The 25,894-nt window shown below is 55.2% G+C and overlaps 2 protein-coding genes across 2 annotated transcripts; one reads left to right on the forward strand and one right to left on the reverse strand.

Annotated features, from left to right (window-relative positions):
* Window positions 1-1,786: 1,786 nt before the first annotated feature.
* On the reverse strand, window positions 1,787-9,911 carry LOC307108745 (UPF0696 protein C11orf68 homolog). Its single transcript, XM_079786902.1, has 2 exons — window positions 9,731-9,911; window positions 1,787-9,025 (listed from the first exon to the last, which is right to left on the reverse strand). The coding sequence occupies exons 1-2, from the start codon at window positions 9,856-9,858 to the stop codon at window positions 8,269-8,271; spliced, it is 885 nt and encodes a 294-aa protein (XP_079643028.1). The 5' UTR covers window positions 9,859-9,911; the 3' UTR covers window positions 1,787-8,268.
* Window positions 9,912-10,163: 252 nt separating this feature from the next.
* Window positions 10,164-12,327, forward strand: DRAP1 (DR1 associated protein 1). Its single transcript, XM_079786903.1, has 7 exons — window positions 10,164-10,322; window positions 10,559-10,631; window positions 10,740-10,833; window positions 11,172-11,291; window positions 11,400-11,493; window positions 11,684-11,772; window positions 12,104-12,327. Exons 1-7 carry the CDS (start codon window positions 10,281-10,283, stop codon window positions 12,207-12,209), a joined length of 618 nt encoding a protein of 205 aa, XP_079643029.1. The 5' UTR covers window positions 10,164-10,280; the 3' UTR covers window positions 12,210-12,327.
* Window positions 12,328-25,894: the final 13,567 nt, after the last annotated feature.

Below are 25,894 nucleotides of genomic sequence, written 5' to 3' on the forward strand. Positions count from 1 at the left end.
GGGATAGAGAGTTAGAAACATCGATCAGCTGCCTCCTGCACACCCCCCACTGGGGATGTGCCCACAACCAAGGTACATGCCCTTGACCGGAATCGAACCTGGGACCCTTCAGTCCGAAGGCCAACTCTGTATCCACTGAGCCAAACCAGTTAGGGCGTTTTGCCAATTTTTACTCTCTTTTTAAAAAAAATATATTTTATTGATTTTTTACAGAGAGGAAGGGAGAGGGATAGAGAGCTAGAAACATCAATGAGAGAGAAACATCGACCAGCTGCCTCCCGCACCCCCCCCACCGGGGATATGCCCACAACCAATGTACATGCCCTTGACCGGAATCGAACCTGGGACCCTTCAGTCTGCAGACCGATGCTCTATCCACTGAGCCAAACCGGTTTTGGCCATTTTGCCAATTTTTAATTGGATTGTTTGCTACTGTTGTTGTTGAATTTTATGAATTTTAAAATATATTCTGGGCACCAAATCCTTATTAGATATATGAACATTTACCCCTATATTTTCTTCTAATAGTTACATAATTTTATTGAAGCTTAACATACATGAAGTGCACTCACCCAACATGTTCAGCTTAATGACGGCTGATGGATGTTTCTCTCTCATCAATGTTTCTAACTCTCTATCCCTCTCTCTTAATGACTTTTTACATTTACGTAAATCTATGTAGCTACCTCCCTGATCAAGACATATGACATTTCCAGCAGCTCAGGAGCTCCCTGTCACCCCCTCCCACACCCATACCCCACCCATTGGAACCCACTAGTCTGACTTCTATCACTGGAGATTAGTTTGCCCATTTAAATATATATATATATATATATATATATATATATATATATATATATATATATATATATATATACTGAGCCAGAAAGGCCAGGTGAAGAAATTATTTTAAAACATGATCAGCGTGGCTCAGGGCTGAGTGTCACGAGGCACATAGCTGGGTTTCAGGCTTGATCTCCAGTAAGGGGGGGGGGGGGCATGCAGAAGGCAGTCAACCAATGTTCCTCTCTCATCATTGATATTTCTCTCTCTCTCTCCCTCTCCCTTCCTCTCTGGAATCAATTTAAAAAAAAATAGGGCCATCTTTATTTAAAAAAAATAAAAACAAAACACATAATTTATATTTTTTACTTTGCCTTATATTTTTAAATTTGTTATTTAATTTATTCTTCAACTGTAATCCATTTCCCTGCTTCAAGACCCAGAAGCTACACAAGGGTGTACAGTGCAAGCCTCCCTCTGCCAGTGTCTTTCGTATCTTTTTGCCCAGAAGGCAGCCTCCTCTACATCCTCGTTTTGCTCCTTGCTTTTTTTGTTTTCTTATACCTTGGAAATCCTTCCTCTGAGTATATATCAATCTTCCCCGCTTACCCCCCACCCCCCCCCCAAAAAAAATTCCTAATTGCTTCAGTGAAATATATTTTACATTAAAAAAATTCACTTTTTGCCGAAACCGGTTTGGCTCAGTGGATAGAGCAGCAGCCTGCAGACTCAAGGGTCCCACGTTCGATTTCGGTCAAGGGCATGTACCTTGGTTTCGGGCACATCCCCAGTGGGGGGTGTGCAAGAGGCAGCTGGTCGATGTTTCTCTCTCATCGATGTTTCTAACTCTCTATCCCTCTCCCTTCCTCTCTGTGAAAAATCAATAAAATATATTTTTTTAAAAATTCACTTTTTAAATGTGCTGACCACGTGTTTGACTACTGTATACACCCATGTAAGCACATTCCAAGCAGATACAGAATATTTCCATCCCCCAGAAAGTTCTCTCAAGCCTCTGCAGCCCTCGGGAAGGAACTATCCTTCCAGTGGGGTGGGGGTGGGGAGCAGGCTTCCTGGCAAAGGAGTATTTGAGGTTGGGGAGACATTCCTCGGGTTGGAGTCAGTGGGCACAAAGGCGAATGGTGGTGGAAGGGGAGACTTGGATGTTCCTGTGGTCGAAGGGCATATGGTGGAATGTGTGTTGGGACCCTGAGCTGGAAGGATAGCTGAGTGAGGCCCAAGCCAGAGGCCTTGAATGCCAGGTGAGGGGCTTGACTTGGGAGAAGGAAAGGAGCTGGGCTACCATCTCCCCACTCCTCCCCTGGAGTTTCCTCCCCTCACCAGCCACCTCTCCAGCCCAGGGCGGCTGGGGAGCATCAGAGACTTGGTCCCAGCCCTGGCCTTCTCTGATTTGTTACTGGATCTCAGGTCAGCCTTTTTCCCTCTGAGAGCCTCAGTTTCCCCTTCTTGCAGATTAGTGGTTTACACTGTGATCCTTCAAACCAGAGGTTTCAGTGGAGATCCACCAGGGCAGAGGCAGGTGGGTGGGACCTTGGGCCCCTCATCCCTGTTCCAGCCAGCACAGCTCTCGGAGGCGGTAGGGGACAACATGAAGTCTGGAGGTAGATGGCCTGAGTCCCAGCTCAGCCACTTCCTGGCTGTGTGATCTGGGCCATTCCTTTAACTTCTCTATGCCTCAGTTTCCTCATTTGTTATTTTTATATGCTTTAAAAAATATTTTTATTGATTTCAGAGAGCGGGATAGAAACATCAGTGATGAGAGAATAATTGATTGGCTGCCTCCTGCACGCCCCCTACTGGGGACCGAGCCCATAATACCGGCACGTACCCTTAGACCAGAATCCAACCCCAGACCCTTCAGTCTGAAGGCGGAGGCTCTATCCACTGAGCCAAACCGGCTACGGCTAAATTTCCTTGTTTGTAAAAAGGATATGATAATGATTGTGCCTGCTTTCAGGACCGTTGCGGGAGTAAATGAGGAAGGTGTGGATGGTGCTCAGCCCAGGACTGGTACAGTGAGAGTTAATAAATGTTAGTGAGAATTTCCTTGTTGCCATTTTTTGTGTCACGTAGGCCATTTCCTCTGAATGGAGGGCATCAAGGGCTCTCCTGTCTGTGCCCAGGATGGTCTGCCCGCTCAGCCTGACCCTTAGGTTTCCTGGAGCAGCACTCCCTGCAGACCAGGACGTAGGGCAGTTGGGGCCTATCACCCAGTTCTTGGGCTCTCCCTAACCTCCCAGACCTGAGGCTTTCCTCCACCCTGGGCTCCAGGGTGCCAGCTCCTGCTCTGGGCCAGGAGCGGGATGAAATACTCATCCTGGGATGAAAGGCAGCCGGGCCTGGGCTGGGCTAGTAAGCCGCCCCACCCTCGCTGGGAGGACCTCTGGGCACCCGTATAAACTGAGTCATGGGGGGCGAGGGGGTGATTCATACAGCCTGTGAGTGGGAGCCAGATGGGACAGAATTTGCCTGCCGGGGGCCCTGGGCCATGCCTCATGGAGCCTCAGCTCCCCTCCAACACCCAGCAGGCCTCTGCAGGGCCTGGAGGCTGAACTCGCAGTGTGCATGTGTGCGCCTGGGTGTGCGTGCCTGAGAGCGTGTGGTGTCTGTGGGGAGGGGCAGACAGGAAAGGGAGGCTCTGGGAGGAAGGGATTAGGTTTGGAAAGGAGTCAAAGTCCTAGAGAAGAAAATTTTGGTGGGAATACTTCGCTGCCCTCTCCTGGCCTCTGCAGGTTCAGCTGATTCCCGGCCTCCCCTAGGCCCTCCCCAGGAGCCAGCTTTCTCCCTTTAGCCCGGGAGGAGCCAGGACCTGGGTTTTCTAGGGTCCCCAGGGGCCAGAGCTGCTCAGGGACGGGACAGAGCTCCTGGCCCCAGTGGTGTGTACAAGCGCTCTTGGGAGCTGTGCAGTTGGCTGGAGCATTTCTAGCCTTGACCATGGCCAAGTTACTTAACCTCTTTCTGCTGCAGCTTCCTTCGCAGTAATAGGAGGGCTGTGAGGATCAAAATGAGAGCCAACTGCTTAGGGTAGTGCCTGGTGCAGAGGAGGTTTGTGTATGTATTTGCTCTTACTGAGCCTCCGTTTTCTCATCTAAAAAATGGGTGAAGGCCCTTGTCCAGTCATCACTCTGGTTCCCGTCTCTGGTGTTATCCCTAGGGAAGCTGTCCCTCTGCCCTGCCACCCTTCCCAACTCTGTCCCTCTGTCCAGCCTGGGGTGTTTTCATGCCCTGTCATCAAGGAAAGATGGGCTTGATGGGTTTCTGGGCCGGGTGCCCTCAGGTTACCCCTCAGTGTATGGGGGATGCATGTCAGAGAAGTGGGGAGTTTCCCTTCTTGGATGAATCAGAGGTGTGACCCAAGCCTCTGTCCCTGCCAAGGCCCCTCCCAGCAGGCAGGAGTGGGGTGCAATAGCCCTGCTGGGAAAATCCCCAAAACCTTGCCAAAGCTCTGGCTGAATGAAGCCTTCTCCTGAGTCAGTGCCCAGTCCCAGCTGGGATGGGGAGTCAGACAGATTCTCCCCATTCCCTGGCCAGCCCTGTTTGAGCTTCCTCCCTGGGGCTTGGGGGTTCGCAGTGCCTGTGAGAGAAGGTGGAGGGTAGGGGGTGCCTCTCTCTGGCCTCAGTCATCCTTTCTGTGGTTTTATAAAGGGAGCAGAGCACAGGGGCTTGTCCAAATTCACCCAGCCTATCCCACCCTGGACTGGGCTACTTCCTCACCCCCATGTTAGAGGGGGCCGACCAAACAGGACAGAATGCTGTCAGCTTGAGGGGGTGGGTCGTGGGGGAGCCCTTGGCCTGGCAGGGAAGCAATCTCCACAGTAGGCCTGGGAGATCCTTCTTGCCAAGGTCAGCTGTCAGTGTATTCTCTGGGCCTCAGTTTTACCAGTAAAATGGGAATTGGCCCTACCTGGTTTGGCTCAGTGGATAGAGCATCGGCCTGCGGACTGAAGGGTCCTGGGTTCGATTCTGGTCAAAGGCACATGCCCAGGTTGCAGGCTCAATCCCCAGGGTGGGGCGTGCAGGATGCAGCTAATCAATGATTCACTCTCATCATTTTTTTTTTACACTCTCATCATTGATGTTTCTCTCTCACCCTCTCCCTTCCTCTTTGACATATATAATCCTGGTCTTGGCCCAGCCTCCCTTTCAGGTGGTTCTGAGGACCCAACCTGTGTGCTTTACAAATTAGAGCCTAAGTCTTTGCTGGGTCTTATAGAGCGGACTCGACAATGCATCAGGGACTCTGGTGTTGGCAGAGTACCTGATTCATACCGTGGCTCTGCCACTTATGGCTTTATAACCTTGAACCAATTATTGACCCTCTCTAGGCCTGTTTTCTCTTCTGCAAAATGGCAGTAACAATAGTCAAGTGAGGCTTAGATGAGATAATGCATGTAAACACTCAGTACAGTGCCTGGTTCATGTTATGAATAGAATGAGGAAACTGGCCCAGACACAGAAGTAACTTTCATTCAATCACTTATTTATTCAATAATGTTGATTTGGCACTTGTGGGAGGCCAAGGTCCTATGCTGGACACTGAGGCCACTCTGAGGGATAAAGCTCAGCCACTGTTTTTGAGGGGCCCCAGACACACACAGAGCCCCAGGTGGGGGTTGTTATGGGAGTCTGAAGTGCAGATGAATGGGGGAGGAGAAAACTCTGAGAAAATGAGCTTGTGGATCTGCGAAGTGTAGTCAGCCAGGAAAGCAGGTGAGGGTCAGGTACACCAAGCAGAGGTGACAGCTGATAAGCAAAAACACAAAAGTGAGGCCAGAACGTGTGCAAGAAAACCAGAGGCAGCTCATGATTCTGAAACAAGAAGGGTGAAGCAGGGAGTGGAGAGATGGAGCCAGAGCGACTGGCAGGGGCTGGATTTGGGCGGTACACTCACCCATTCAGTTAACACATTGACGCCATAAGCATGTGTAGATGCAGGCGGTGGGCCTTCCCCACATGCCACGCGCACCTATAAAACATTGTTTTCCCTAAGTGGCAGCCCTGACCAACTTTAAAATCATTTTTCATGAGAATTTTCAGCTGAAAATATTCAAGAACACCCGAATTGTAATATATTTATTTTTATAATATTCATTGCAAATTGATTTTTAAAATTAAATTCAAAATATCATGGCGTGTGGGGTAGTTTCCGTTTGGACACGTGGTAGTTAACTGGTTAATAATGTATGGAGAGGTTGTTGTAGCCAAGCACTGTGCTAGGCTCTGGGGATAGGACTGAGATTTAGACATTGCTGCCTTCACTGAGCCCACATTCTGGCCATGTGGCTTAGGGGTCAGTGGGAGATAGACATCAACCAAGCGATTACATAAGTAACCTCTCCATCCTTGCTGCACGACAGGTGTTCAGGCAGCAGGAACAGCCTGAGGCTCGGGGCTGTGTGCCAGGGGGTGAAAGAAGTGCCAGTTGGCTCCAGTGGGGTGAGCATGGGCAGAAAGAGGCACCTAAGGGAAGCTGGGGGTGGGGGGTTAGGTTGTGGCTGGCTCGAGTGTAGACTCTGTATTACAGGCTGGGGAGCCACAGAAGGGCTTTGAGTAGGAGGGGGATACAGGTAGCTCTGCAGGAGAGCTGGCTGTGGGGGGACAGAGGGAGAAGTGGGAGGGGACAGGGCAGAGGAGGCAAGTTGCAATGGTTTGGGAGGAATGGGCTAAAGCATGACCACGAGGATGGAAAAGTGTGAAATCCTTAGTTACAGGAGAACCAGGTGGTGTTGATACTACTTGTCATCCTTGTGGGACCCTTGAGGGCCTGGCCAGGATTCCCACAAGCCTTGGCCCATCTTGGTCAAGTGCAAAGCACTGATGGTCTGAGAGGCAGGGCACCAGGCTCCAATATGTAGACCACCCAGCTCTGGGGACTTCCAGGGCTGGGCTGAGGGGGACTCAGACCTGGGGAAGCTGGGGGTGGGAGGAAGCTGGGGAGGGGGCCAAGGCAGCATCTCATGACTCATCCACTTCCACCCAGTCAGCCCAGTGGCATCTCCGCTCCCCTGCTCCAAATTCCAATTTGGTGAGGATGCTGGAGGCTGAGTCAGCTCAGGCACGAGAGCAGCGTCCCAAGGGGCTTCCTGCTAGACACCCTGGCCTCCAACCAAAGCCAAGGCCACGCATGGGGTTGGGAGGGTGCAGAGCCAGACTCAGGCTACAACAGCCTCAGCCGAGCGTGGTAGCCGAGCAGGATCATGTGAGTGAGTGTGCCTGGGGGGTTGTGAAGCGCTCACTGTGGGTGAGGCCAGGGACTGCACTGACTGAGGAAGTGGGGACCGGGGTACAATCCTAGCTCTGCCGGGCTCACTGCAGGGCCTGAGGGCACTCCCTTCCCCTCTGGGCTTCAACTGCCTTGACCACAGATGAGTGCCTGTGAGAGTGAAATAATGCACATGGAAGGGCTCTGCAAACTGCCCGGTGCCCCGGGACAGTCAGGGTGGTGAGAGCGGAGGTACATGGGAGGGTTTCCAGAGCCGCTCGGGGTTGTGCAGGTTGTTCTCTGCACACGGATGTCCAGCCCATCCTCTGTTCACCGGACCATGTGATCTGACCTAGAACTGCCAGGACCAAGAGGGTACTTTCTCTCACAGGCAGATTTCCCATTTCCCGTGGGTTTATGGGAAATCACTGAGAAACTGATTCTGATTCTTGGGACGGAGGGAAGCAGGGCTGGCTTGACGGAGTCTCTTAGAGAGGGTCCCAGCCTTGGCAGCAGGAATATCTTGTTACCGGGGGCAGTTAGGAGGGCCTCGCCAGGGCAGAGGGCCAGTCTTTCCTGGCCCTGCCGCTCCAGCAACCAAAGCAGGTAACCACTAACAGCATTTAAAAAACACTCAAGACACAGACCCAAGCTGGGTTTTATTGAAATGCCAAGAGCAGGCACATGACAAGGTAGTGAAGGAAGGGGGGAAGGTGGTGCAGACTGTGAGGCGACAGGGAGGGGTAGACCCCATGTCCATGCCCTGGCATCCCCTTTCTTTGCCAGGGGCTGAGTGGGTACAATCACCCCCCCTCCCTCCAAAAAATGGCATGCTCGGACCTGCAGGGCCTCTGCTCCAAGGAGGGGGACTGGAAGCACTAAGTTTTCTCTCTTGTGAGGGAGAAAGATAAGAGGGGGGAGGGATGCAGGAAGGGAAGGTAAAACCAAGGATGAGGATGGCCAAGGAGGGTTCTCCTCCTGGGGGTCTGGCCCGACTGTGGTCCTGGGTGGCAGAGGGGAGCAGCAGCTAAGAGAGAGTCTGAGGGTCCGGCCCTCAGAGAACCAGAGCCTCCAGCTGATGGGGACTTAAGTCAGCCCTGAACAGAGGGCAGAAGTTCAAAGGGATTGAAGATGCAGGCAGTTCCAGCGTGACCTAGTCCTCAGAGCTGGGGGACTTGGCCCCCTTGGGACAGGAAGGAGGAAGACAGGAGGATCCATCCCTAGCAGGGGGCGCAGAGGGTGGTCTTCCACAGGTGGCCCCACTAAGTCAGTTCCACATTATTGGCGCGGTCCAGCACACGGGAGCCACGGGCACTGCCCCCCAGCTGGAAACGGCTCTCATATAGAGTGGGGCAGAGGTGCCAACGGTTGGCCCGGTAGATGCCCAGATAGGTGTAGACGTCAGGCTTGTAGGTGAGCAGGCACTTAATGCCTGCTGCACGGATAGCTGCATCTGCCTCCAGCACACCCAAGCGGTCCGTGAAGTCGTCCGTGTAAACACAGATGACCTGGCGCCCACCCTCCTTGGCCCGTGGGCTCACTTTGGCCACCTGAAGCCGGCCCTCGACCACAGCCCGAGCAATGCCAGCCCAGGCGTGGTCCAGCTTGAAGCCAGGTGTCAGATGCATCAGCCACTTGCCCGAGAGCACGTGGTGGGTGATGGCCAGCTGGCGAAGGGTACCCGGGGTGATGGGCCGCCCACTGGTCTGCAGAGCCTCCCAGGCTGCTTGCAGGCCCTGCACATCGCCAGAGTTGGGGATGTAGCCCTGCCCATATGCTGCAATCCAGCCCACAGGCTCAGAGTTGGGTGAGCTGGGGTCCCCATAGCGGGTAACTTGGGATGGTGGGTACTTGGCTAACCAGGCATCCAGCTCGGAGGCGGGTGTGGTACGGGCATCAAACACCAACCAGGGGTCCATGTCAGCTGCCATGGCCTCGGCAGCCAGGTGCTCAGCAGTGAAGCCATCCTCACGGCCGCCTGGAGAGTCCTCCTCCTCCAGCTCCTCCCCTGGGTCTCCCCTGGTGTGAGGGAACCGAATTAGGGTTCATAACAGATCTGCAGCTCGCTGGGCCCTCGTGGGTGCCAGGCACCGCACTAAGCTGTGTGGCCTTGGGCAAGGCTTAATGTCCCTGTGCCTTAGTTGCCTCATCTTTACAATGGATAACAACTGTTCCTGGCCCATAGTGCTTGCTGTTGACAATTAAATACCTGCGGTGGAATAAGCGCCATGTAAGTGTTGCTGCTAATGTTATCACTACTCTCCCTGACTTACAGAAAAATGAAGCTCACAGAGAAGAGACTTACCCAAGGTCACACCTGTAGTGAGCGACTGGGCGGAAATGTGAATTCTGGTGGGGGAGCAATTGGCCCAGCTACACCTCCTGGCCCCGCCAGTGACTGGCAGGCATCCGGAACGCTGGCATTTAATGCAGGGCGGCGAAGGAGCCCTCGTTCGCGCAGCACCGAGGCAGGCCCTACGGGGCCAGGCCTTCCGGAGGGCGTTATCCGGTCCACTTAAAAATCAGGACACTGAGGCCCAGGGAGGGCAAGGACGGGTCCGAGGCCCATGGGGCGATGCCCGGGCTCGAACTCCCGCTTTTTAGAGCCTACGGGAAGGCCAGCTAGCGGCCCCGCCGCGCCCCCCGCCCCCCGCATTGGCGTCCACGGCCAGAGGTAGGCCCCGGCCCGGTCCCGCCCCTCCCCTCCCGCCGCCCCGCCGTCACCTTCGGCCTTCGTTGCGCTCGGCACCGGCCCAGCTCCGGGCCCGGCTCCGCTCCTGCTTGGGCTCCGCGCCGCCGCCGCCGCCGCCGCCGCGCCCCGCCCCCGCCACGGCCGCCGCCGCCGCCGCCATCTTAGCGCCCCGCCGTCTCAACAACAACTTTATCGACAAGCGCAGCGCGGGGCGGGGCCATCGGGCCGGAGCTGCCGCGCCGCGGGGCGGGGCCGCCCACGGAGGGGGCGGGGCCAGGGAAATAGGGGCGGGGCGGGCCTGCAGGGCGTGGCTAACGTTCGCTCTTCTGGCCGGCGGACGGGCAGGAGCGGCGGTGCTGCCGGGGCCTGACGCGCACCACCTGGGAGGCTCAGAGGGCGGGCACTCGGCCCTGGGAGCGGCGTCCCTACCGGCGGCGCTAGGACCCAGTGGGGAGCGGCGGGGGCGGAGCGGGCGGCACCAGGACCCGGGGGAACCTCGGCGGGCGGGCGGGCGGTGAGCAGGCCCCGGGCCGGGAGGCTGCGGGCGGCGGCGCTGGGCCCGGCGCGGCGAGAGGCCCGGAGATGCCGAGCAAGAAGAAAAAGTACAACGCGCGGTTCCCGCCGGTGAGCACGTGGTCGGGTTCGTGGGGAGAGGGCCCGGCTCCCGGGAGGCTCGGGCCCAGGCCCCGCTGGGGGGCGGGCGTATCGCGGGGTTCTGGGCCCCGACGCCCCGCCCCCTTCCGTACCCTCCCCACATCGGTGCCCCCCGCCCCCTTCCTCCAGGGATACCCCCTCGCTTCCCCCCACACCGTTTTCTGGTTTAGAAGCGATGGGGTCCGAGCTCTCTGCCTTTTTCCCAGGCGCGGATCAAGAAGATAATGCAGACGGACGAAGAAATCGGGAAGGTGGCGGCGGCGGTGCCTGTCATCATCTGTATCCTGTCGGGGGCTGCCCGGGTTGAGGGACGTGGGGGCGGGAGGCGGCCTGGGTTGCCTTGTGCCGGCTGGGGCCCCCTCCCGCGTTCTCCTTGACGCCCCTGAGCCCGGGCACTGGAGCTGTTCCTGGAGTCGCTTTTGAAGAAGGCCTGCCAAGTGACTCAGTCCCGAAACGCCAAGACCATGACCACATCCCACCTGTGAGTGGCCGGGGAGCCGGAAGGGCCCGGTGGGGTTCTGTCCCAGGCGTTCACACATTAAGAGAGGCTGTGTCCTAGGAGGGCCCCAGGCGCACAGGCCCCAGCCCGAGAGGCTGCAGGTGGGAGGCTCCTGGGAGACCAGCAAGGCCTTAGAGGCTGGTGGGTTTGAACTTGGAAAAAGTTGGGTGTTACAGCGAAGGGGCGAGGTCGGATGGTGGAGATGAAGGTGGAGGTTTTCCAGGCTCCATTCTTCTGACATCCAGAGCTCCTTACTGCCCCTCGCCGAGAGCCCAGACAGCTGGGCCCTGCCAGATGCCATCCCCTCCCACCTCTTTCAGGAAGCAGTGCATTGAGCTGGAGCAGCAGTTTGACTTCTTGAAGGACCTGGTGGCATCTGTGCCTGACATGCAGGGGGATGGGGAAGACAACCACATGGACGGGGACAAGGGTGCCCGCAGGTGGGGAGCCAGGGCCAAGTGTCCAGGTGTAGAAGGCCAAGGCCACAGGGGTTGGAGGTGGTTGGGGGTTGGTGAAGGATGGGGGAGATGGACTGTACCTTCCCAAAGGGGCCGGAAGCCAGGCAACAGCAGCCGGAAGAATGGTGGGATGGGAAGCAAAGGCAAGGACAAGAAGCTATCAGGGACAGACTCGGAGCAGGAGGTGAGTGAGCCCTCAGCCCTCTGCCCTGCCCTCCAAGCTGGCTGAAGGCCTGATCCCATCCTCACCTGTGGCCTCTTTGTAAATGGGGGCTGTGAGGTCAGCCTCCTGTCCCTGCCATTTCCAGGGGTCTGGGCTCTCCAGGGACGGGCCCGTGCCTTTCTTGCGTTTCTGACCCATGTCTCGCTCCCAGGATGAGTCTGAGGACACTGACACTGATGGGGAAGAGGAGACACCGCAGGCCCCACCCCAGGCCAGCCACCCCCCTGCCCACTTTCAGAGGTAAGCCCCCAGTGGCCCCAGGAAGACACCAGCAGACTTGTTCCTCCAGGCCTCTGGCCACTTGCTCCTTCTCATGGTGGCAGATTGGGGGATGGGAAGGGAGGCACTGAGGAGGGCTTACAGACAGGAGACCGTGTCTCAGAAGCTCCCTTCCCCTGGGAAGGGCAGTGACTGGGGCCTGGGTGGGGGCTGAGGGACCTGCTCTGGGCCCTTCCATTTTCTGGGCTCGGCCCCCCTTTGGTACAGAGGGTGGTGGGCTCCATGCTTCCTGTGGGGCTCAGTGGGCACCGGAGAGTAACCTGACCTTCCTCTCCTGCTTTCTGCCCTGCAGCCCCCCAACACCTTTCATGCCCTTCACCTCGACTCTGCCTCTGCCCCCAGCGCCCCCGGGCCCCTCAGGACCTGATGCAGAGGATGAAGAGGATTATGACTCCTAGCACCCTCTGCCCCCAGGCCACACCCCCTTTTAGTTGGTTTTAGTTGTTCTGGGCGGAGGAGAGAATAGAGCTGTTCTTAAATTTATTAAATAAATAAATAAAAGGGAACATCAGTGTTGATCCCAGCCTCTGTGCGGGGCTTTGGCCACCTTCCTGTCCGTCCACCTGACTTCCCCACGCTGCGCAGCGGTGGGCTGGGCAGCGGCTGAGTGAAGGGAGGGGCTGGGGGCTGGGAGCGTGCGTCTGCCGGTGCTGATAGAAGGAAGGTGGGGGAGTGTGCTGGTCATGCCCAGGGACAACCTGTCTTACGCTGTATGACCCTGGGCAGGTTCCTGCCTTTCTCTGAGCAGCCTTTTCTTTCTCTCTGATGGAGACTGTTCTGGCCACTCTGGGCTACTGCAGAGGGATAGACGGGATGCGTAACAGGAACTGGAGAGCTGTGCCCGGTGCCAGGAAGGGTGGGGAAGGGCAGCGGGAGTAGAGGTAGATGGTGGATGGTGGAGAGCCTTGAAGGCCTGTGAGCAGGACAGTGACAGTCGCTCGGTCTACACTCATTTCTACACCGAGCTGCAGTGTCCATGGGGCAGATGTGCTTTGAGGGAGCCATGGCTCGGTGAGGCCGGGCGGGAGGCTCGGTGAGGCTGGGCGGGAGGCCTGGGAGCAGTGGGCAGACTTGCCGTCTATGTCAGCAGTGACTCAAGAGCACAGATGGTCGCCTGGACATGTGCTGAGAGGGAGGGGACCCTAAGGACTCTGGTTTCTTTCTGCAGCCACTTGGGCAGGGGCCTTTTCTAGCTGGGGACGCAGGAGGAAGAGCAGGGTTAGACCTGAAGATCACCAGCTCGGCTCTGATGAATTGGGGGGCCTGTGAGGCTGCTGAGAGGTGTGGAGTGGTACTTGGGTGTAGGGGCTAGAGAGTAGGTGACCTCGCTCCATCAAAGGAGACAGGATCCATTGGTAGTGCCCACCCGTGGGTCTGGGAGGAAGGAGAGGCCAGTTGTGGAACGCAGGACACCTGCAGGCTGCAGGCAAGCCTCTGCCAGAGCTGCCTCGGTGGCTTGGTGCCTGGTGAGGAGGAGGGAAGGTGGGAGGTGAGAAACAGGTGATATGAAGCAACTGCTCAGGGCTATGAAGTAGAGATGAGAGAGCCGTGGCTCAGGGAGGAGGAGGGCAGTTTTTGTTTGTGTTTTTAAGATGGTGGAAATGCAGGCCTGTAGTGAGGGAGGGGTGAAGGGACAGGATGGGGGAGAATTAGTGGAGTGGGGTGGGGGTGTCTGAGGTGACCCCGGCCTGATGAGGGAGAGTGCTGATTAGGTAGGAGGATGGTGGTATTGAGTTCTTCCTGAGGTGTCTGACTCCTGTGAAATAGGAGGCTGCTGGCTGGCGTGGATGGGCCCAGCCCTGGAGTGTGGGGATGTGGCTTCTGTCTGCCTCTCATCTGCTCGCCTCTGGGCAGAGTGCCCTTTCTGTGGGAAACCATTTCTCCTCTATTCAACCTGCGGTGTGGGTAGCATCTTCATGGGGCAAAAGTGTCACGGAGGCGCGGGTGGGGTTGAGATGGCCAGGGGCCCGTGGGTTCAGCCTTAGCAGAGTGCTTAGGAGTGGAACCTCTAGAACCAGGCCCCCGGTTCAAATCCTGGCCTCTTCGCTTATTAACCTCAAGTTTTGTAGCTTCTCTGTGATCAGTTTCTTCATCTGTACAATGGAGCTAGTTATTACCTTTGTTAGTTACATATACTGTACTGTTTATACTGGTTGTGCCTATTAGGGACAAGGGCTGATGTAACAAACTCAAAATACAGGCTCAAATGCAGTGGGACTTACTTCGTGTTTATGTAAGGTTCCTGGTGGGATTTATCTGATCGGTGGGCGGTACTTCTCCAAGAGGGACTTGGGGGCCCAGCCTCCCTCTGTCTTGTGGCCTCATCATCCTCCACCCAGGACTCCAAGGTCACTGCGGAAGCAGAAAGCTCAGACGCACGGCGGTTTTTCTAGTCCAGGACTGGAAGTGACCCGTCACCTCCTCACCTCCCATTGGAGCGGTCACAAGGTTCTATCCGGAGGAGGCCGGAAAGGTGGTCTAGCCAGCCTGGGTGACTGACCAGCCAGCTTCTGCTGCAGGACCTCTCAGGGAGTCGGGAAGGGCTTGACTCGTCCTCGGCCAAGTATTAGTCGTGCAGCCTCTGGAGTCAGAGGACAGGGGCCGGGCAGACAGGGCTCCAGGCTGGGTCTGGCCTCTGAGTGCCTCCTGGGAGTGGGGAAAGATGGCTCTGCCCTGTGGGTACCACTGGCACTGATGGAGCAGCCTGTGACTACCCCATCTTAGACCTCCACCTGGGAACCAGATGAATTTGTTTCTTTATTCTCTTATCATCGAAGAGCCTTGAGCTTCAGGCCAAGCCTGTCTGAATGCCTCAGCCTGCCTCGGCTGCACGCTGGAGTGTACCAGTAAGTGTGACTAGTGTGTGAAATGGGCAGCTTCTGAGGCCAGTGTGGGAGTCGGGGGCCTTGACCGTCATGTGAAGGGTATCATCCCACCGACCTGCCACGTGGAGAGCCTCCCTCCTCAGCCATCTAAGGATTCATCCAGCAAACGTTTACTGAGCATCCAACACCATCACTCTGCAGGGAAATGAGATGCGGTCACCCACCCAACACTGTGAAGTCTGACGTCACCAAGTGCTGGAGAGGAGGTGGCGACTCCCAAACTCACCCTGTTGGTGGGAATATCAGTTGGTGCAACCACCTTAGAAAACGGTTTCTCAGTCTTAATATACGCTTCCCTGTCACACAGCAGTCCCACCCAAGGCACAGGTCCACCACAGCACACATACCAGAATGTTCATAGTCCCCACATGGAAACAAGCCCAAACGCCCATCAAGAGCACGGGTAAGTCAGTGGTAGAATGTTGCATAACAGAACAGCAATAATGAATGAGCCAGGCCCTAGCCAGTTTGGCTCCGTGGATAGAGCGTCAGCCCTTGGACTGAAGGGTCCTGAGTTCGATTCCAGTCAAGGACACGTACCAGGGTTGCAGGCTCAATCCCCAGCCCTGGTCAGGGTGCCTGCGGGAGGCAACCAATCGATGTCTCTCACATCAATGTGTCTGTCTTCACCTTCCTTCCACTCTTTCTAAAAAAATCAGTTGGCTCAATGGATAGAGTGTCGGCCTGTGAACGGGGTTCAATTCCAGTCAAGGGCACATGTCCCAGTTGCGGGCTCAATCCCCAGTAGGGGGCGTGCAGGAGGCAGCCGATAATTGATTCTCATCATTGATGTTTCTATCTATCATTGATGTTTCTATCCTCTCTGAAGTCAGTAAAAATATATTTTAAAAAAATCAACGGAACAATATCCTCGGGTGTGGATTAACAACAAAAATGAATGAGCCAGTCTTACACACAACATCCTGGGTGAATCCTGCAGATGTTCTGTTGAGCAAAAGAAGCCAAACACAAGAGTACACACTGTGGAGACCTTGGATGGTCTGTTTCTGGGGTGCCACCTCCCTGGCTGGCTGGCTGCCCTCGCTATTACACCTGTCAACAATCCCTTTGCCAAAGTCCTTCCAGAAAAAAAAAAGAGTACACAGCGTGACATCGTTCATTTACATGAAATTCAGGGACAGGTGAAACTAATTCATGGAGATAGAACTCGGTATAATAGTTACTTCAGGCTCTGACACATCAAAATTTATCTCTGTCTTTCCCTCTCTCTTCCACGTACTCTAAAAATCAAAGGAAAAATATCCTCAGGTGAGGACTAAAATAATACTATCTAATAAAGACAGACTATGCAAATTGACCATAACTCTGTGACAAAGCTGGCAGTGCCCACAGCCAATAAGGAGGGAATATGCAAATTGACATGACAAGGCAAGAGGCGGAAGGCGGCTCCGGCCAGAGTGAAGGCGGTGCTGGCACCAGGGGAAGGAAGGCCCATTCTTGCACGAATCTTCTAGTAATAATAAATGCTTACTTTGGGATCGGGGTTGACTGGGAGGCGGCACGAGGAGCCTTCTGGAAATGTTCTATACCTTGAACCGAGTGGAGGTTTGATAGAAAAATATATTAAGCTGCACACTTTAGATGCATGCATGCTTAGGATACTCCCATAACATTTTTTTTTTTGCCTTTGAAATTGTCTTTATTACTGATCATTCCTTTACAACCATCCACACCAGGAATAACTCCCACACCTGCACCTCGAGCCCAAATCCCCTCCCCCCTCCACAAGCAAATCAGATTCATGTTTCTGATTCTAGGACCTTGCCCCCTGAGGTCCCATGAACTCCCCAACATTTGACCTTGTCATTGTGGACCCACGCTGGGTCTCTTCCTTTCCCCATTCACAGTGAGCATGAACCTGAAATGTGGGTGTTCCCTGCATAATGCACCCTGGTTCTATATTACAGCTTCCAAGGGCCCAGAACAAAGCTTTTGCTGAGTGTTCCCACTGAGCAGGGTCACTACTGGGCAGAGCATGGCTACACGTCATGAAGACTCCACGTCATAAATTACACTGATGCCACATCACTTACAGTACTTGGTGCCAAGACAGATGGTGCTGGGCTGTCCTAACTCCCTCAGTGTCCCCGTCAGCTCAGCCCGGACCAGGGCAAGTCTCCCTTGGGTGACAGTCCCCCCCGGGGGGGCGGGGTACAGCTCGTGCTCTAAACGCAGCCCCGCTGTGTGGCGCAGCAGCTTCCCCACGGTGGCCACAGAGAAGTTGTTCTCAGAGATGGTGAACTCCCTGAGCTGGTGGCAGCGGCTCAGGACAGGCAGGATGGCCTCGACTTGGGAGTCCACCACGGCACAGTTATCGAGGCCCAGGTCCCGGAGGGTGGGACTGCCTCCAGCAGAGCTCCGAGGGGCTCAGGGTGAAAACCAACGAGACTGAGGCCAAACAGATGCAGGGGCTTCCGCTGCCTGAGTTCGGGCACTGGAACAGGTGTGTCAGGTCTGAATGCGACAGCTGCCAGCAATTTGTTATGGAGAGTTTGTCCAAGGGCGTCTGCAGGCACCTGAGCACCTGGCCCAGGCGGCCTTGGAGGAAGCACGGGGAGTCCATGTCGAGCTCCCTGAGGTACGGCAGGTTGAGCAGCTGAGAGAGGAATTGGGAAAAGGATCGCTGCTCCTCCTGCTGTTCCCTGTCCCACTCCTCTTCCTCCTCTTCCTCCTGCTCCTCCTCCTCTTCCTCCTGCTCCTCCTCTTCGTCCTCCTGCTCCTCCTCCTCTTCCTCCTGCTCCTCCTCTTCCTCCTGCTCCTCCTGCTCCTCCTCTTCGTCCTCCTCCTCCTCGTCCTCCTCACTCAACACGTGGATGTGGGAGAGAGAGTCTCTGCAGGTTCCTCATCTGCCCCAGGTAAAGAGCAAACGTCCCCAGGGTGGGCAGGTCCCAGGTCACTTCACTTCCACCTCCGGGATGCAGTCCAGCTGCACCGCATCCGGGACCTGCCTCCCCCTCTGGAAGGGCCCCTCAGCCACCCGCAGCGTCTGCAGCACAGGTCCCTTCCCTCTGCTGGGCCCACTGGATGACGTGCATGAAAAACTCCTCCCTGTCCCTTTTGTTGAAGTTAAGGTCTAGGAACACCTCCACGGGAGCTAAGGGGTGCTCCATGTTGGGGCTGGTCCTGTTGGTGAGCGCTCCTGGGTGCTGCATCCACACCACATTCTCCCCAACTGGGCACCCGTGCTCCTTAAATCCAGCACCCGCAGCTTCCACCTCCTGGGGCGAACCTTCTGGGCAAGCAGAACGTCAAGCCCATCCAACACAGCTTTTAAGACCTTGACCCGAGGCCGCTGCGTCAGGCCCCCCAGAGGGAGGACGGGGTAGGGCCAGGCTTGAGCCATCGCCTTCAGGGACAGTAGTGTCTACTATGGCAGGCCAGGATGGACAGCAGCCGGGAGAGCTCGGCGGGCAGGTGCTCCAGAGCTGCGATGGCCGAGGCCTGGCCCCTCAGCAGGCTCTCTCCGGCCAGCTGCAGGAGTGGGGTGGGGTCCTGATGCTCATCCTCAAGGTGCTCCAAAGGAATCCTGCTGTGACCGGGTTGGCTGGGGCTCAGATCTCAGCTCCCATAAAATTGTTACCGAGACACTTCTAGGTAGCGATGTTCTTGGGGCTTATTTCTGATGGGGGAGAGACACAATAAGGAAGTTAGGGTGTGTCGGAGGTGATACGTGTCCTGGGGAAAATAAAGCATTATATGGGAGGAGTGGGGAGTCCCAGGCAGGACAAGTGGCCCCAGCCAGTCTATACAGGGTTTCGGGGAGACTGATAAGGTGAGGTTTAAGGAGAAAACCCCATTAAGGGAGGATGGGAGGGCCAGAAAACTGTCTGTGGGGAGAGGGCTCCAGGGAGAGGGGCATTGAGGGCAAAGGCCTGGAGGGTCTGATGTGATTCTATCCGGTTTCCTCTGGGCTCCCTTGACTCCCACTTCCGCAGGCACCACACAGGGGCCCAACTCCAGCCCTCTTTTGGGCCTGCCTCGCTGAGCGTGTCCTGTGGCCCTGGCAGCCCCGCGGAGCCCCAGAAGCCTGGAGGGAAAAAGGGAGGAGGAAAAGCAGGCAGTAGGGTCCGAGTAGGAGGAACTCCTCCCCCACACCTGCCCCAGGGGCTGGGAGCGGGGAGGGACGAGAGTTGAGGGATGGAGTGACCTGGCCGCCATCCACTGGCCTGGAGGTGTGAGATGGTGTGGCTTCATCAGTCAGGGGGCTATTGGCACCCCCCTCCCGCGTGGTTTCTGGGTAGGGCGAGCGCATTGCCCTCTTCCAGGAGAGCTGTCCTCATCACCCCCCTTTTACTGCGGCTCTGAAAGTGAGGTGAGTGGCCTGAGTTTGCTCATTGGCCCAGAGCCGGGCAGGGGCTGTACACAGGCCTGGGGGGCGGGGAGGGTCCAGTGTGAATGTGAGGCACCCCCCCCCCCCATCTGTCCTCAGGTATGGGAGGCTTGGCCCCAGGACGTGGATGGGACCAAGTTCCCACTCTTCTAGGCTGTGAGCTCTGTGGCAGAGGACTGGCACCGGGTCATAGAGGCCTGGTCCCTCCTCCTCGGACACAGCTTGGGGTGAGCGTGTCATGTGGCTCTGACTCTCTCAGGGGGCTCCTTGTAGCTGGGGCGTGGGGCAGGGCGGTGTGACGCTGACCTTCCATCATCGGAGTGAATTATCTTCATTGTGAAATCGCGTCCTTCCTATTTTGTGTGGGTGCACATGTTCAAATAAGATTTCTGCACCCACCCAGTACTCAGAGAGCTGCAAAGGAAAATGCAAGGTCCGCCTAGCCTTGTATCCTAGGTGTTGCTCAGTGGATAGAGCGTCGGACTGTTCGATTCTGGTCAAGGGCACATACCTCGGTTGCAGGCTTCTCCCCAGCCTGGGCCCTGGTCGGGGCGTGTTCAGGAGGCAACCAATCTAGGTGTTTCTCTCACATCGATATTTCTCTCTGCCTTTCCCTCTCTCTTCCACTCTCCCTGAAATTCAATGGAAAAATATCCTTGGGTGAGGATTAAAAGAAAAGAAAATAAAATACAAGGTCCGACATGACACCCATCAGGTTGGCAAGAATAGGAAGTCAGATAACCCCGATGGCTGGTGGGGAGGAGGAGATGGCCGGGTGGTGTTCGGGTGGCAGTGTAAACTAGCAGGCGTGTTCGAAAGGGCAGTTGGCAGCCGAGTGTCCCCAGGCGGTTCCACTCCTCGGGAAAACCTCTCCACATAGAAAGGCGTGTCGTAGGCATGGTTTGAGGTGGCGAAGACTTGGAGGCTGGAGGGGTCATCCCTGGGGAACCCATGGCCAGCGGCAATGTGCACAAAGCTTAAGTGCATAGTGTTGAGTGAAAAACAGAAAAGGGCAGGACAAGATCTAGCACAGCAGCGTTTTTGGGAACTGCAAACAGAGAACACAATAACCCTGTGTATTCTGCCACTCACTCTCGCGCTTCAGCCTCCTCCCATAACAAGAGCACCTCCTCCAGGGACCGGGGATGAAATGCAGTCGGACACAGAGTGCTCAGGCCGGCCCGGGCGCGGGAAGCACCGGCCCACGGTGCCTGTGTTGCTGACAGACGTGGGAAGCAGGTTGGAAGGGCATGTGCTAACCACACAGGAGGGACTGGGGAGCAGGAATAGGGTTGGGATGGGCTGAAGGAAAAGTCCAGATTGAAGGGAGGTTTTTTTGGGCCCTGGTGATACATGGAGTGCCCCAAGGAGCATGGATTGCTCAAGTCTATGCACCCCATGTTTAAAGAGAAAAAACAAAAACAAAAACATTGCCAATTGTCTTCCAGAATAGGCTAAACCAATTTATCCTCCTAGATCAGGGATGGGCAACCTTTTGAGCTTGGTGTGTCAAACTTTGCCAAAAAACTGAGCATAACTTGGGTAGTGTGTCACTTTGAGGGAAAAACATTATTTTGCAAATGTTTCATCCTCAGGAGCAGCAAATGTTTCATTCTCGGCATGCGGCCGCCTCAGCGGCCGCGTGTCATCAGAAATGGCTACGCGTGTCAGTGCTGACACGCGTGTCATAGGTTCGCCATCACTGTCCTAGATGGTGTCCTATAAGGACAGGTAAGTAGTGGCCCTGCAGCCTGCATAGGGTCATATGTGTTTTCTTGATTCACTCACTCAACAAATATTTCCTGAGCACCTACTCTGTGCCAGGCGCAGTACTGGGCTCGGGGAGCAGAGCGGGGAAGAACTGATCACCCTGCCCACACAGGGCTTCCATGCTAGTTGGGGCGGGGTAATGGGCAGACAACAAACAAATGCACATACACTTAATGTCAGGGGCTATGGAGGAAAAGAAAACGGGATGGGGACAGGGAAGGGCAGGCGTGTGCCCGCTGTTCCAGGAGCAGGGAGGCGGCCAGGGGCTCTGGCCATTTGAGTGTGCATGTGTGTGTGAGTGTGTGTGTGTGTGTGTGTGAGTGAGTGTGTGTGTGTGTGTGTGTGTGTGTGTGTGAGTGAGTGCATGTGTGTGTGTGTGTGAGTGAGTGTGTGTGTGTGTGTGTGTGTGTGTGTGTGTGTGGTGCTGCTCTTGTTTCCAGCCACAGATTCTCTCCCACCTCCTGCCCTGGTGTGTGTGTGTGTGGGGGGGGGGGGGCTGGTTTCACTTTCCCCGTCTCTTAAGTTCTGAGTTTTGTTTCTGCCTTGTGGGTTTCCTGCCTCTGCCCACCGCCTTTGTCTGGAGTCACCTCTCATGTTACAGGAAAGCCCATCAGCTTGGGGCGGAGGGACCGATGATGGGGTAGGCGCCTGAGCTCTCCATTCCTCCGCAGAAGGCTCCACTTCATCACCCATTTGGTCTGCTCCCCCAAGGAGTCACCTCGCTGCTACACCCAAGGGAACAGAGCACCCACTTGAGTGTGGGCTTTGGGGTGATACTCTTGGTATTTTAATTCTAGCACACACACCCACCCCCATCAGCCTGGGGCTTTAAACAGATAACCCGACCTCTCTGTGCCTCAGTTTCCTTATTTAAATGGACATGATAAAAGGGTCCTTGTAAGGGCTTCCTGATCTTTACAGAGATCTGTTGACCACTGATTTTGTGCCAGGATCAGTTCGGCTGTGAATGGACTAGTCCCGGGGCCCCCTGTACGTGACCTCTGGTGCGGGCAGGAGTTCTCACCCTGACCACGCATTGGAACCCCTGGGGACTTTGAAGGTGACTGATACCCGGGCCCATCTCCAGAGAGTCTGAGCTCAGGGGCTGCAAGGCCCAGGCACTGTGCGTTTAAAGCCTCCCAGCCGGGGCTGAGAACCACGTGGCTAACAGAAACCACAGAACGATTTGGAACGGTGCCTGGCTCCGAAGCCTCCAGTAAATGATGCTGCTCTGTCAACACTCGTTCCATCATTTGTTGCCTGGATTATTCCAACAAACTCCTCACTGGCCACCCTGCCTCCTGCCCCGCTGCCGGGCCAGATCCATCTTTCTAAGCTCAAAGTTCATCTTGTGACTGCCCTTGCCTCCTGAGTCTGAATCCCCTTCCCTGTGACCTGAAGTCTTTCACACTGCTGTGCCACCACCACCACCATCCATCTTCACAACTTTTCATCCCCCCAAACTGAACCTCTGTCCCCATTAAACACTAACCCCATTCTTCTTTCCCACAGCCCCTGGCAACCATTGTTCTACTTCCGTCTCTATGTCTTTGACTATTCCAGGTTACTTAGGTAAGTGGAATCCTATCTAATAAAGAGGGAATATGCTAATTGGCCATCACTCTGTCACAAAGATGGCTGCACCCACAGCTGAGGGCAAGTTCCCATAAGGAGCCTTAACGAACAATCAGCAGGGACCTGAGGCTACGCCCCTGCCGCCATGGGGCTTGACAGGGGACCTCAGGCCGTGCCCCCGACCCGGAAGGGCTTCACAGGGGACCTCAAGGTGCGCTTCCCGTCCTGGTGCTGGGCTAGGGGACCTCAGGCTGCTCCCCCCGCCCCAGCATCACCCCAGGGGGGGGAGGAACTCAGGCCGCGCCCCCCACCTGGCAGGGCTTGACAGGGGACCTCAGGCTGTGCCCCCCACCCAGCAGGGCTTGACGGGGGACCTGAGGCTGCGCCCCCCTGCCTGGCTGGGCTTGACAGGGGACCTCGGGCCTTGTCCCCCACCTGGCGGGACTTGATGGAGGACCTCAAGGCACACCCCCTGCCCCGGTCTGGGCTGGGGGACCTCAGGCCACGCCCCTCATCCTAGCACTGGGCCAGGGGACCTGAGGCTACGCCCCCTGCCCGGCAGGGCTTGAGAAGGGTGGGACTGGCCGCGTCAGGATCTAGCCCAATGTGTGGGGGGGTGGCCGGGTCTGGGTCTCACGCGATTTTGAGGTGCATGTGGGTGGGCAGGGACTTGACTCTGGGTCCCATGGTGAGCCCCAGACTCTGACAGGAGGAAGGTTTTCATATACATTTTACTAATTTTCTTTCATCTCTGACACTTCTATTATAGAGAAAGGGCAAATAGCAATATTAAATTATTTCCTCTAATTAATCCCCCTTTTAATGTGCACGGATTTCGTGTACCGGGTCACTAGTAATATAGTATTTATCTTATGTGTCTGGCTCATTTTACTTAGCATAATGTCTTCAAGGTTCATCTGTGTTGTAGCATGTGTCACAACTTTCTTTTTTTAAATACGTTTTTATTCATTTCAGAGAGGAAGACAGAGGGGGAGAGAGAGAGAAACATCAATGATGAGAGAGAATGTTCTTGTTCCCGAGACTCCACCCCCTGGTTCACCTGACCACTGAACCACACTGGCCGGGCTGCTTTGCTCTTCACACAGAGGGTGGACTTCCCAATCTCTGGAAGTTGGGTTAAGTACCTAACACCCACAGCCCCAGATCACCTTCTGCTCACAGGCTGCCTCCTGCCCAGCGGGGAGGGCGGCAAGAAGCCCCCTTTAAGACAGCCATAGGGGTCCGTGAGCCTACGGTCCCCACATGGCCCCTCGGTGGGGGCATCTCACACTGGACTGTCCTGCGACCCTGACAGCCCTGCCTGTGGGCTTTGAAATCAGGGAAAGAGCTGTGGTAAGCGCCTGAAAACCCGTTCCATTCTGGGAGCACTGTCCTGCCCCCTCCACAGTCACTTACTGGCCGCCGGCCTGAGGGCCAGCTCTCTGCCTCATTCTCTGGGAACGCCCTTCCTTGAGGACGGACATCCCTGACCTTTTCATGATTGAGTAAAATAAGCCAGGTATTTATTTTATCATTTTTGGCTAATTTAATACTGTCAATTGCACACTTAAGGGACCCGACAAGTACAAGGCATTTTCATATGTTTGCTGAATGAGTGGAATTAATTTGTATACCTGGCTTATTCACAATGCAGCTAAGATTGTTTCCTATGAGAACAGGAAGATAAAATAAAAATAGAAATGGAAACTCAAGAATATGAAAATATAATTTAAAAATGAAAATTAGGAGCAAGAACCTAAGTATATAAATCTGGGGCCCTCAAAAGCCTTCACGGTGCTCTATTAATTGAATATCAGTTTTGACTCTGAGCTTCCTGGCAGCTTAAGCAAAAAATGGGCGACATAGTAACTTAGCTTCCCCTTCCCACCTCCAGAAAAAAACAAAGCCTATATGTCCCTCAAGGGGAAGAAAATTCCCTCTAGACTTTAGCTAAATTTTTCCTAAACTTTTCCTTTTAGCTCCAAAGGGGAAGTGTCAGGTGGGGCTCTGTGAGGAGGCGCTGAGCGGTGTGGCGGAGGCCCAGCCCAGCCTCACTGCGACACCAGAGTCTGCAAGAGCCTCCTGTTTGATCCTGGGAATCTGGGCCCAGGAGCAAGTACATCTGCCAAATTGGTTGTGAACTGTCGACCTTGCCTTGACCTCTCAGTAGCTCTTATCACAGTTGGTCACTCCCCTGTCTTTGCAACCCTGTCTTCACGTGACTGGCTGCCCTCACGCTCTTGGCTCACCTCGTCCCCACTGGCCTCTGTCTGGTCTCCAGGGCTGTGTCTCCCTGACCTCTCCTGACCTCGATGGTGGCGGGCCCAGGCCCAGGCCCAGTCTCCAGACCTCTCCTCTTTTCCCCTCTCTCTTCCTATCCTGGCCCAAGTCCTACAGACTGTTTCCTGGACAACAGTCCCTGGCCCTCCAGTTTCATCTCTACACAGCAGCTACAGGGATCTTTTAAAAACCTAAGTCATGGCCAGCAGGCGTGGCTCAGTGGTTGAGTATTGACCTATGAACCAGGAAGTCACAGTTCGATTCCCGTTCAGGGCTCATGTCCAGGTTGCGGGCTCAACAGCTGATCAATGATTCTCTCTCATCATTGATGTTTCTTCCTCTCCCTCTTCCGACCTTTCTGAAATCAATAAGAATATTTTTAAAAGGTATATTGCTGTCCTGGCCGGGTGGCTCAGCTGGTTGGAGCATCATCCCATAAACCAAAAGGATTGCAGATTCAATTCCTGGTCAGGGCGCGTACCTAGGTTGCGGGTTTGATCCTGACCTATTGATATTTCTCTCCTCTCTCTCTCTCTCTCTCTCTTTCTCTCTCTCTCTCTCTCTCTCTCTCCTCAATAAACATATCTTCGGATGAGGATTTTTAAAAAGTTATGTTGCTTAGAGCCAGCAAATTTGCTTGCAGGAACTCAGGTTTCAGAAATGCCCAATGAGCAATGGCTCATTTCCACGGTTGTCACTGTGGCCCCGTCTGCAGCGGTGAAGCTGGCGGAAGCCATGTGCCTATTTGACGGTAGGGGGTGGGTTTGGTACATGATGCTGGTCAGGCTATGACACTCAGTGATGGTGGCTCTGCGTGTACGGCATGGAAGGCTGGGCAGAACATACTATTGAGCAGAAGTATGATCTCATTTTTGTAGGAAATTATGTACAGTCACTTAACGACGGGATATGTTCTAAGAAATGCTTCATTAGGTGACTCTTGTCACCGTCGGAACATCTTAGGGGCTTACACAAACGCAGGTGGCCTAGTCTGCTACACACCTAGGCCGGGAGGTCGCGCTTCCTGCTCCGAGGCTGCAGGCCTGTGCAGCACGTTACTGTGCAAAACAGCACGAGGTTAAATAAAACACAGAGATGGGTGCTGCGGTCACAGAGCCGATGGCAAGCCGCCAGGGCCTCGGTTGGCACCATGTTCCCATGCGGCTGGTGGCAGCGGTCACCGCCAGGTGTCCCACCGGGATTTGCCACGTCAAGGCTTTTG

The sequence above is a fragment of the Cnephaeus nilssonii genome (assembly GCF_951640355.1).
Source record: "Cnephaeus nilssonii genome assembly, chromosome: 13".
NCBI classification, from domain to species: Eukaryota; Metazoa; Chordata; class Mammalia; order Chiroptera; family Vespertilionidae; genus Cnephaeus; species Cnephaeus nilssonii.

What these genes read in the sequence shown, in the direction of transcription:
- LOC307108745 (XM_079786902.1), bottom strand. Translation starts at nt 9,858, where the DNA reads ATGGCGGCGGCGGCGGCGGCCGTGGCGGGGGCGGGGCGCGGCGGCGGC. An exon ending in GAGCGCAACGAAGGCCGAAG is followed by an intron (nt 9,026 to 9,730) that starts GTGACGGCGGGG and finishes CCCTCACACCAG; the next exon opens with GGGAGACCCAGGGGAGGAGC.
- DRAP1 (XM_079786903.1), top strand. Translation starts at nt 10,281, where the DNA reads ATGCCGAGCAAGAAGAAAAAGTACAACGCGCGGTTCCCGCCG. An exon ending in ACCATGACCACATCCCACCT is followed by an intron (nt 10,834 to 11,171) that starts GTGAGTGGCCGG and finishes CACCTCTTTCAG; the next exon opens with GAAGCAGTGCATTGAGCTGG. An exon ending in CCCCCTGCCCACTTTCAGAG is followed by an intron (nt 11,773 to 12,103) that starts GTAAGCCCCCAG and finishes TCTGCCCTGCAG; the next exon opens with CCCCCCAACACCTTTCATGC.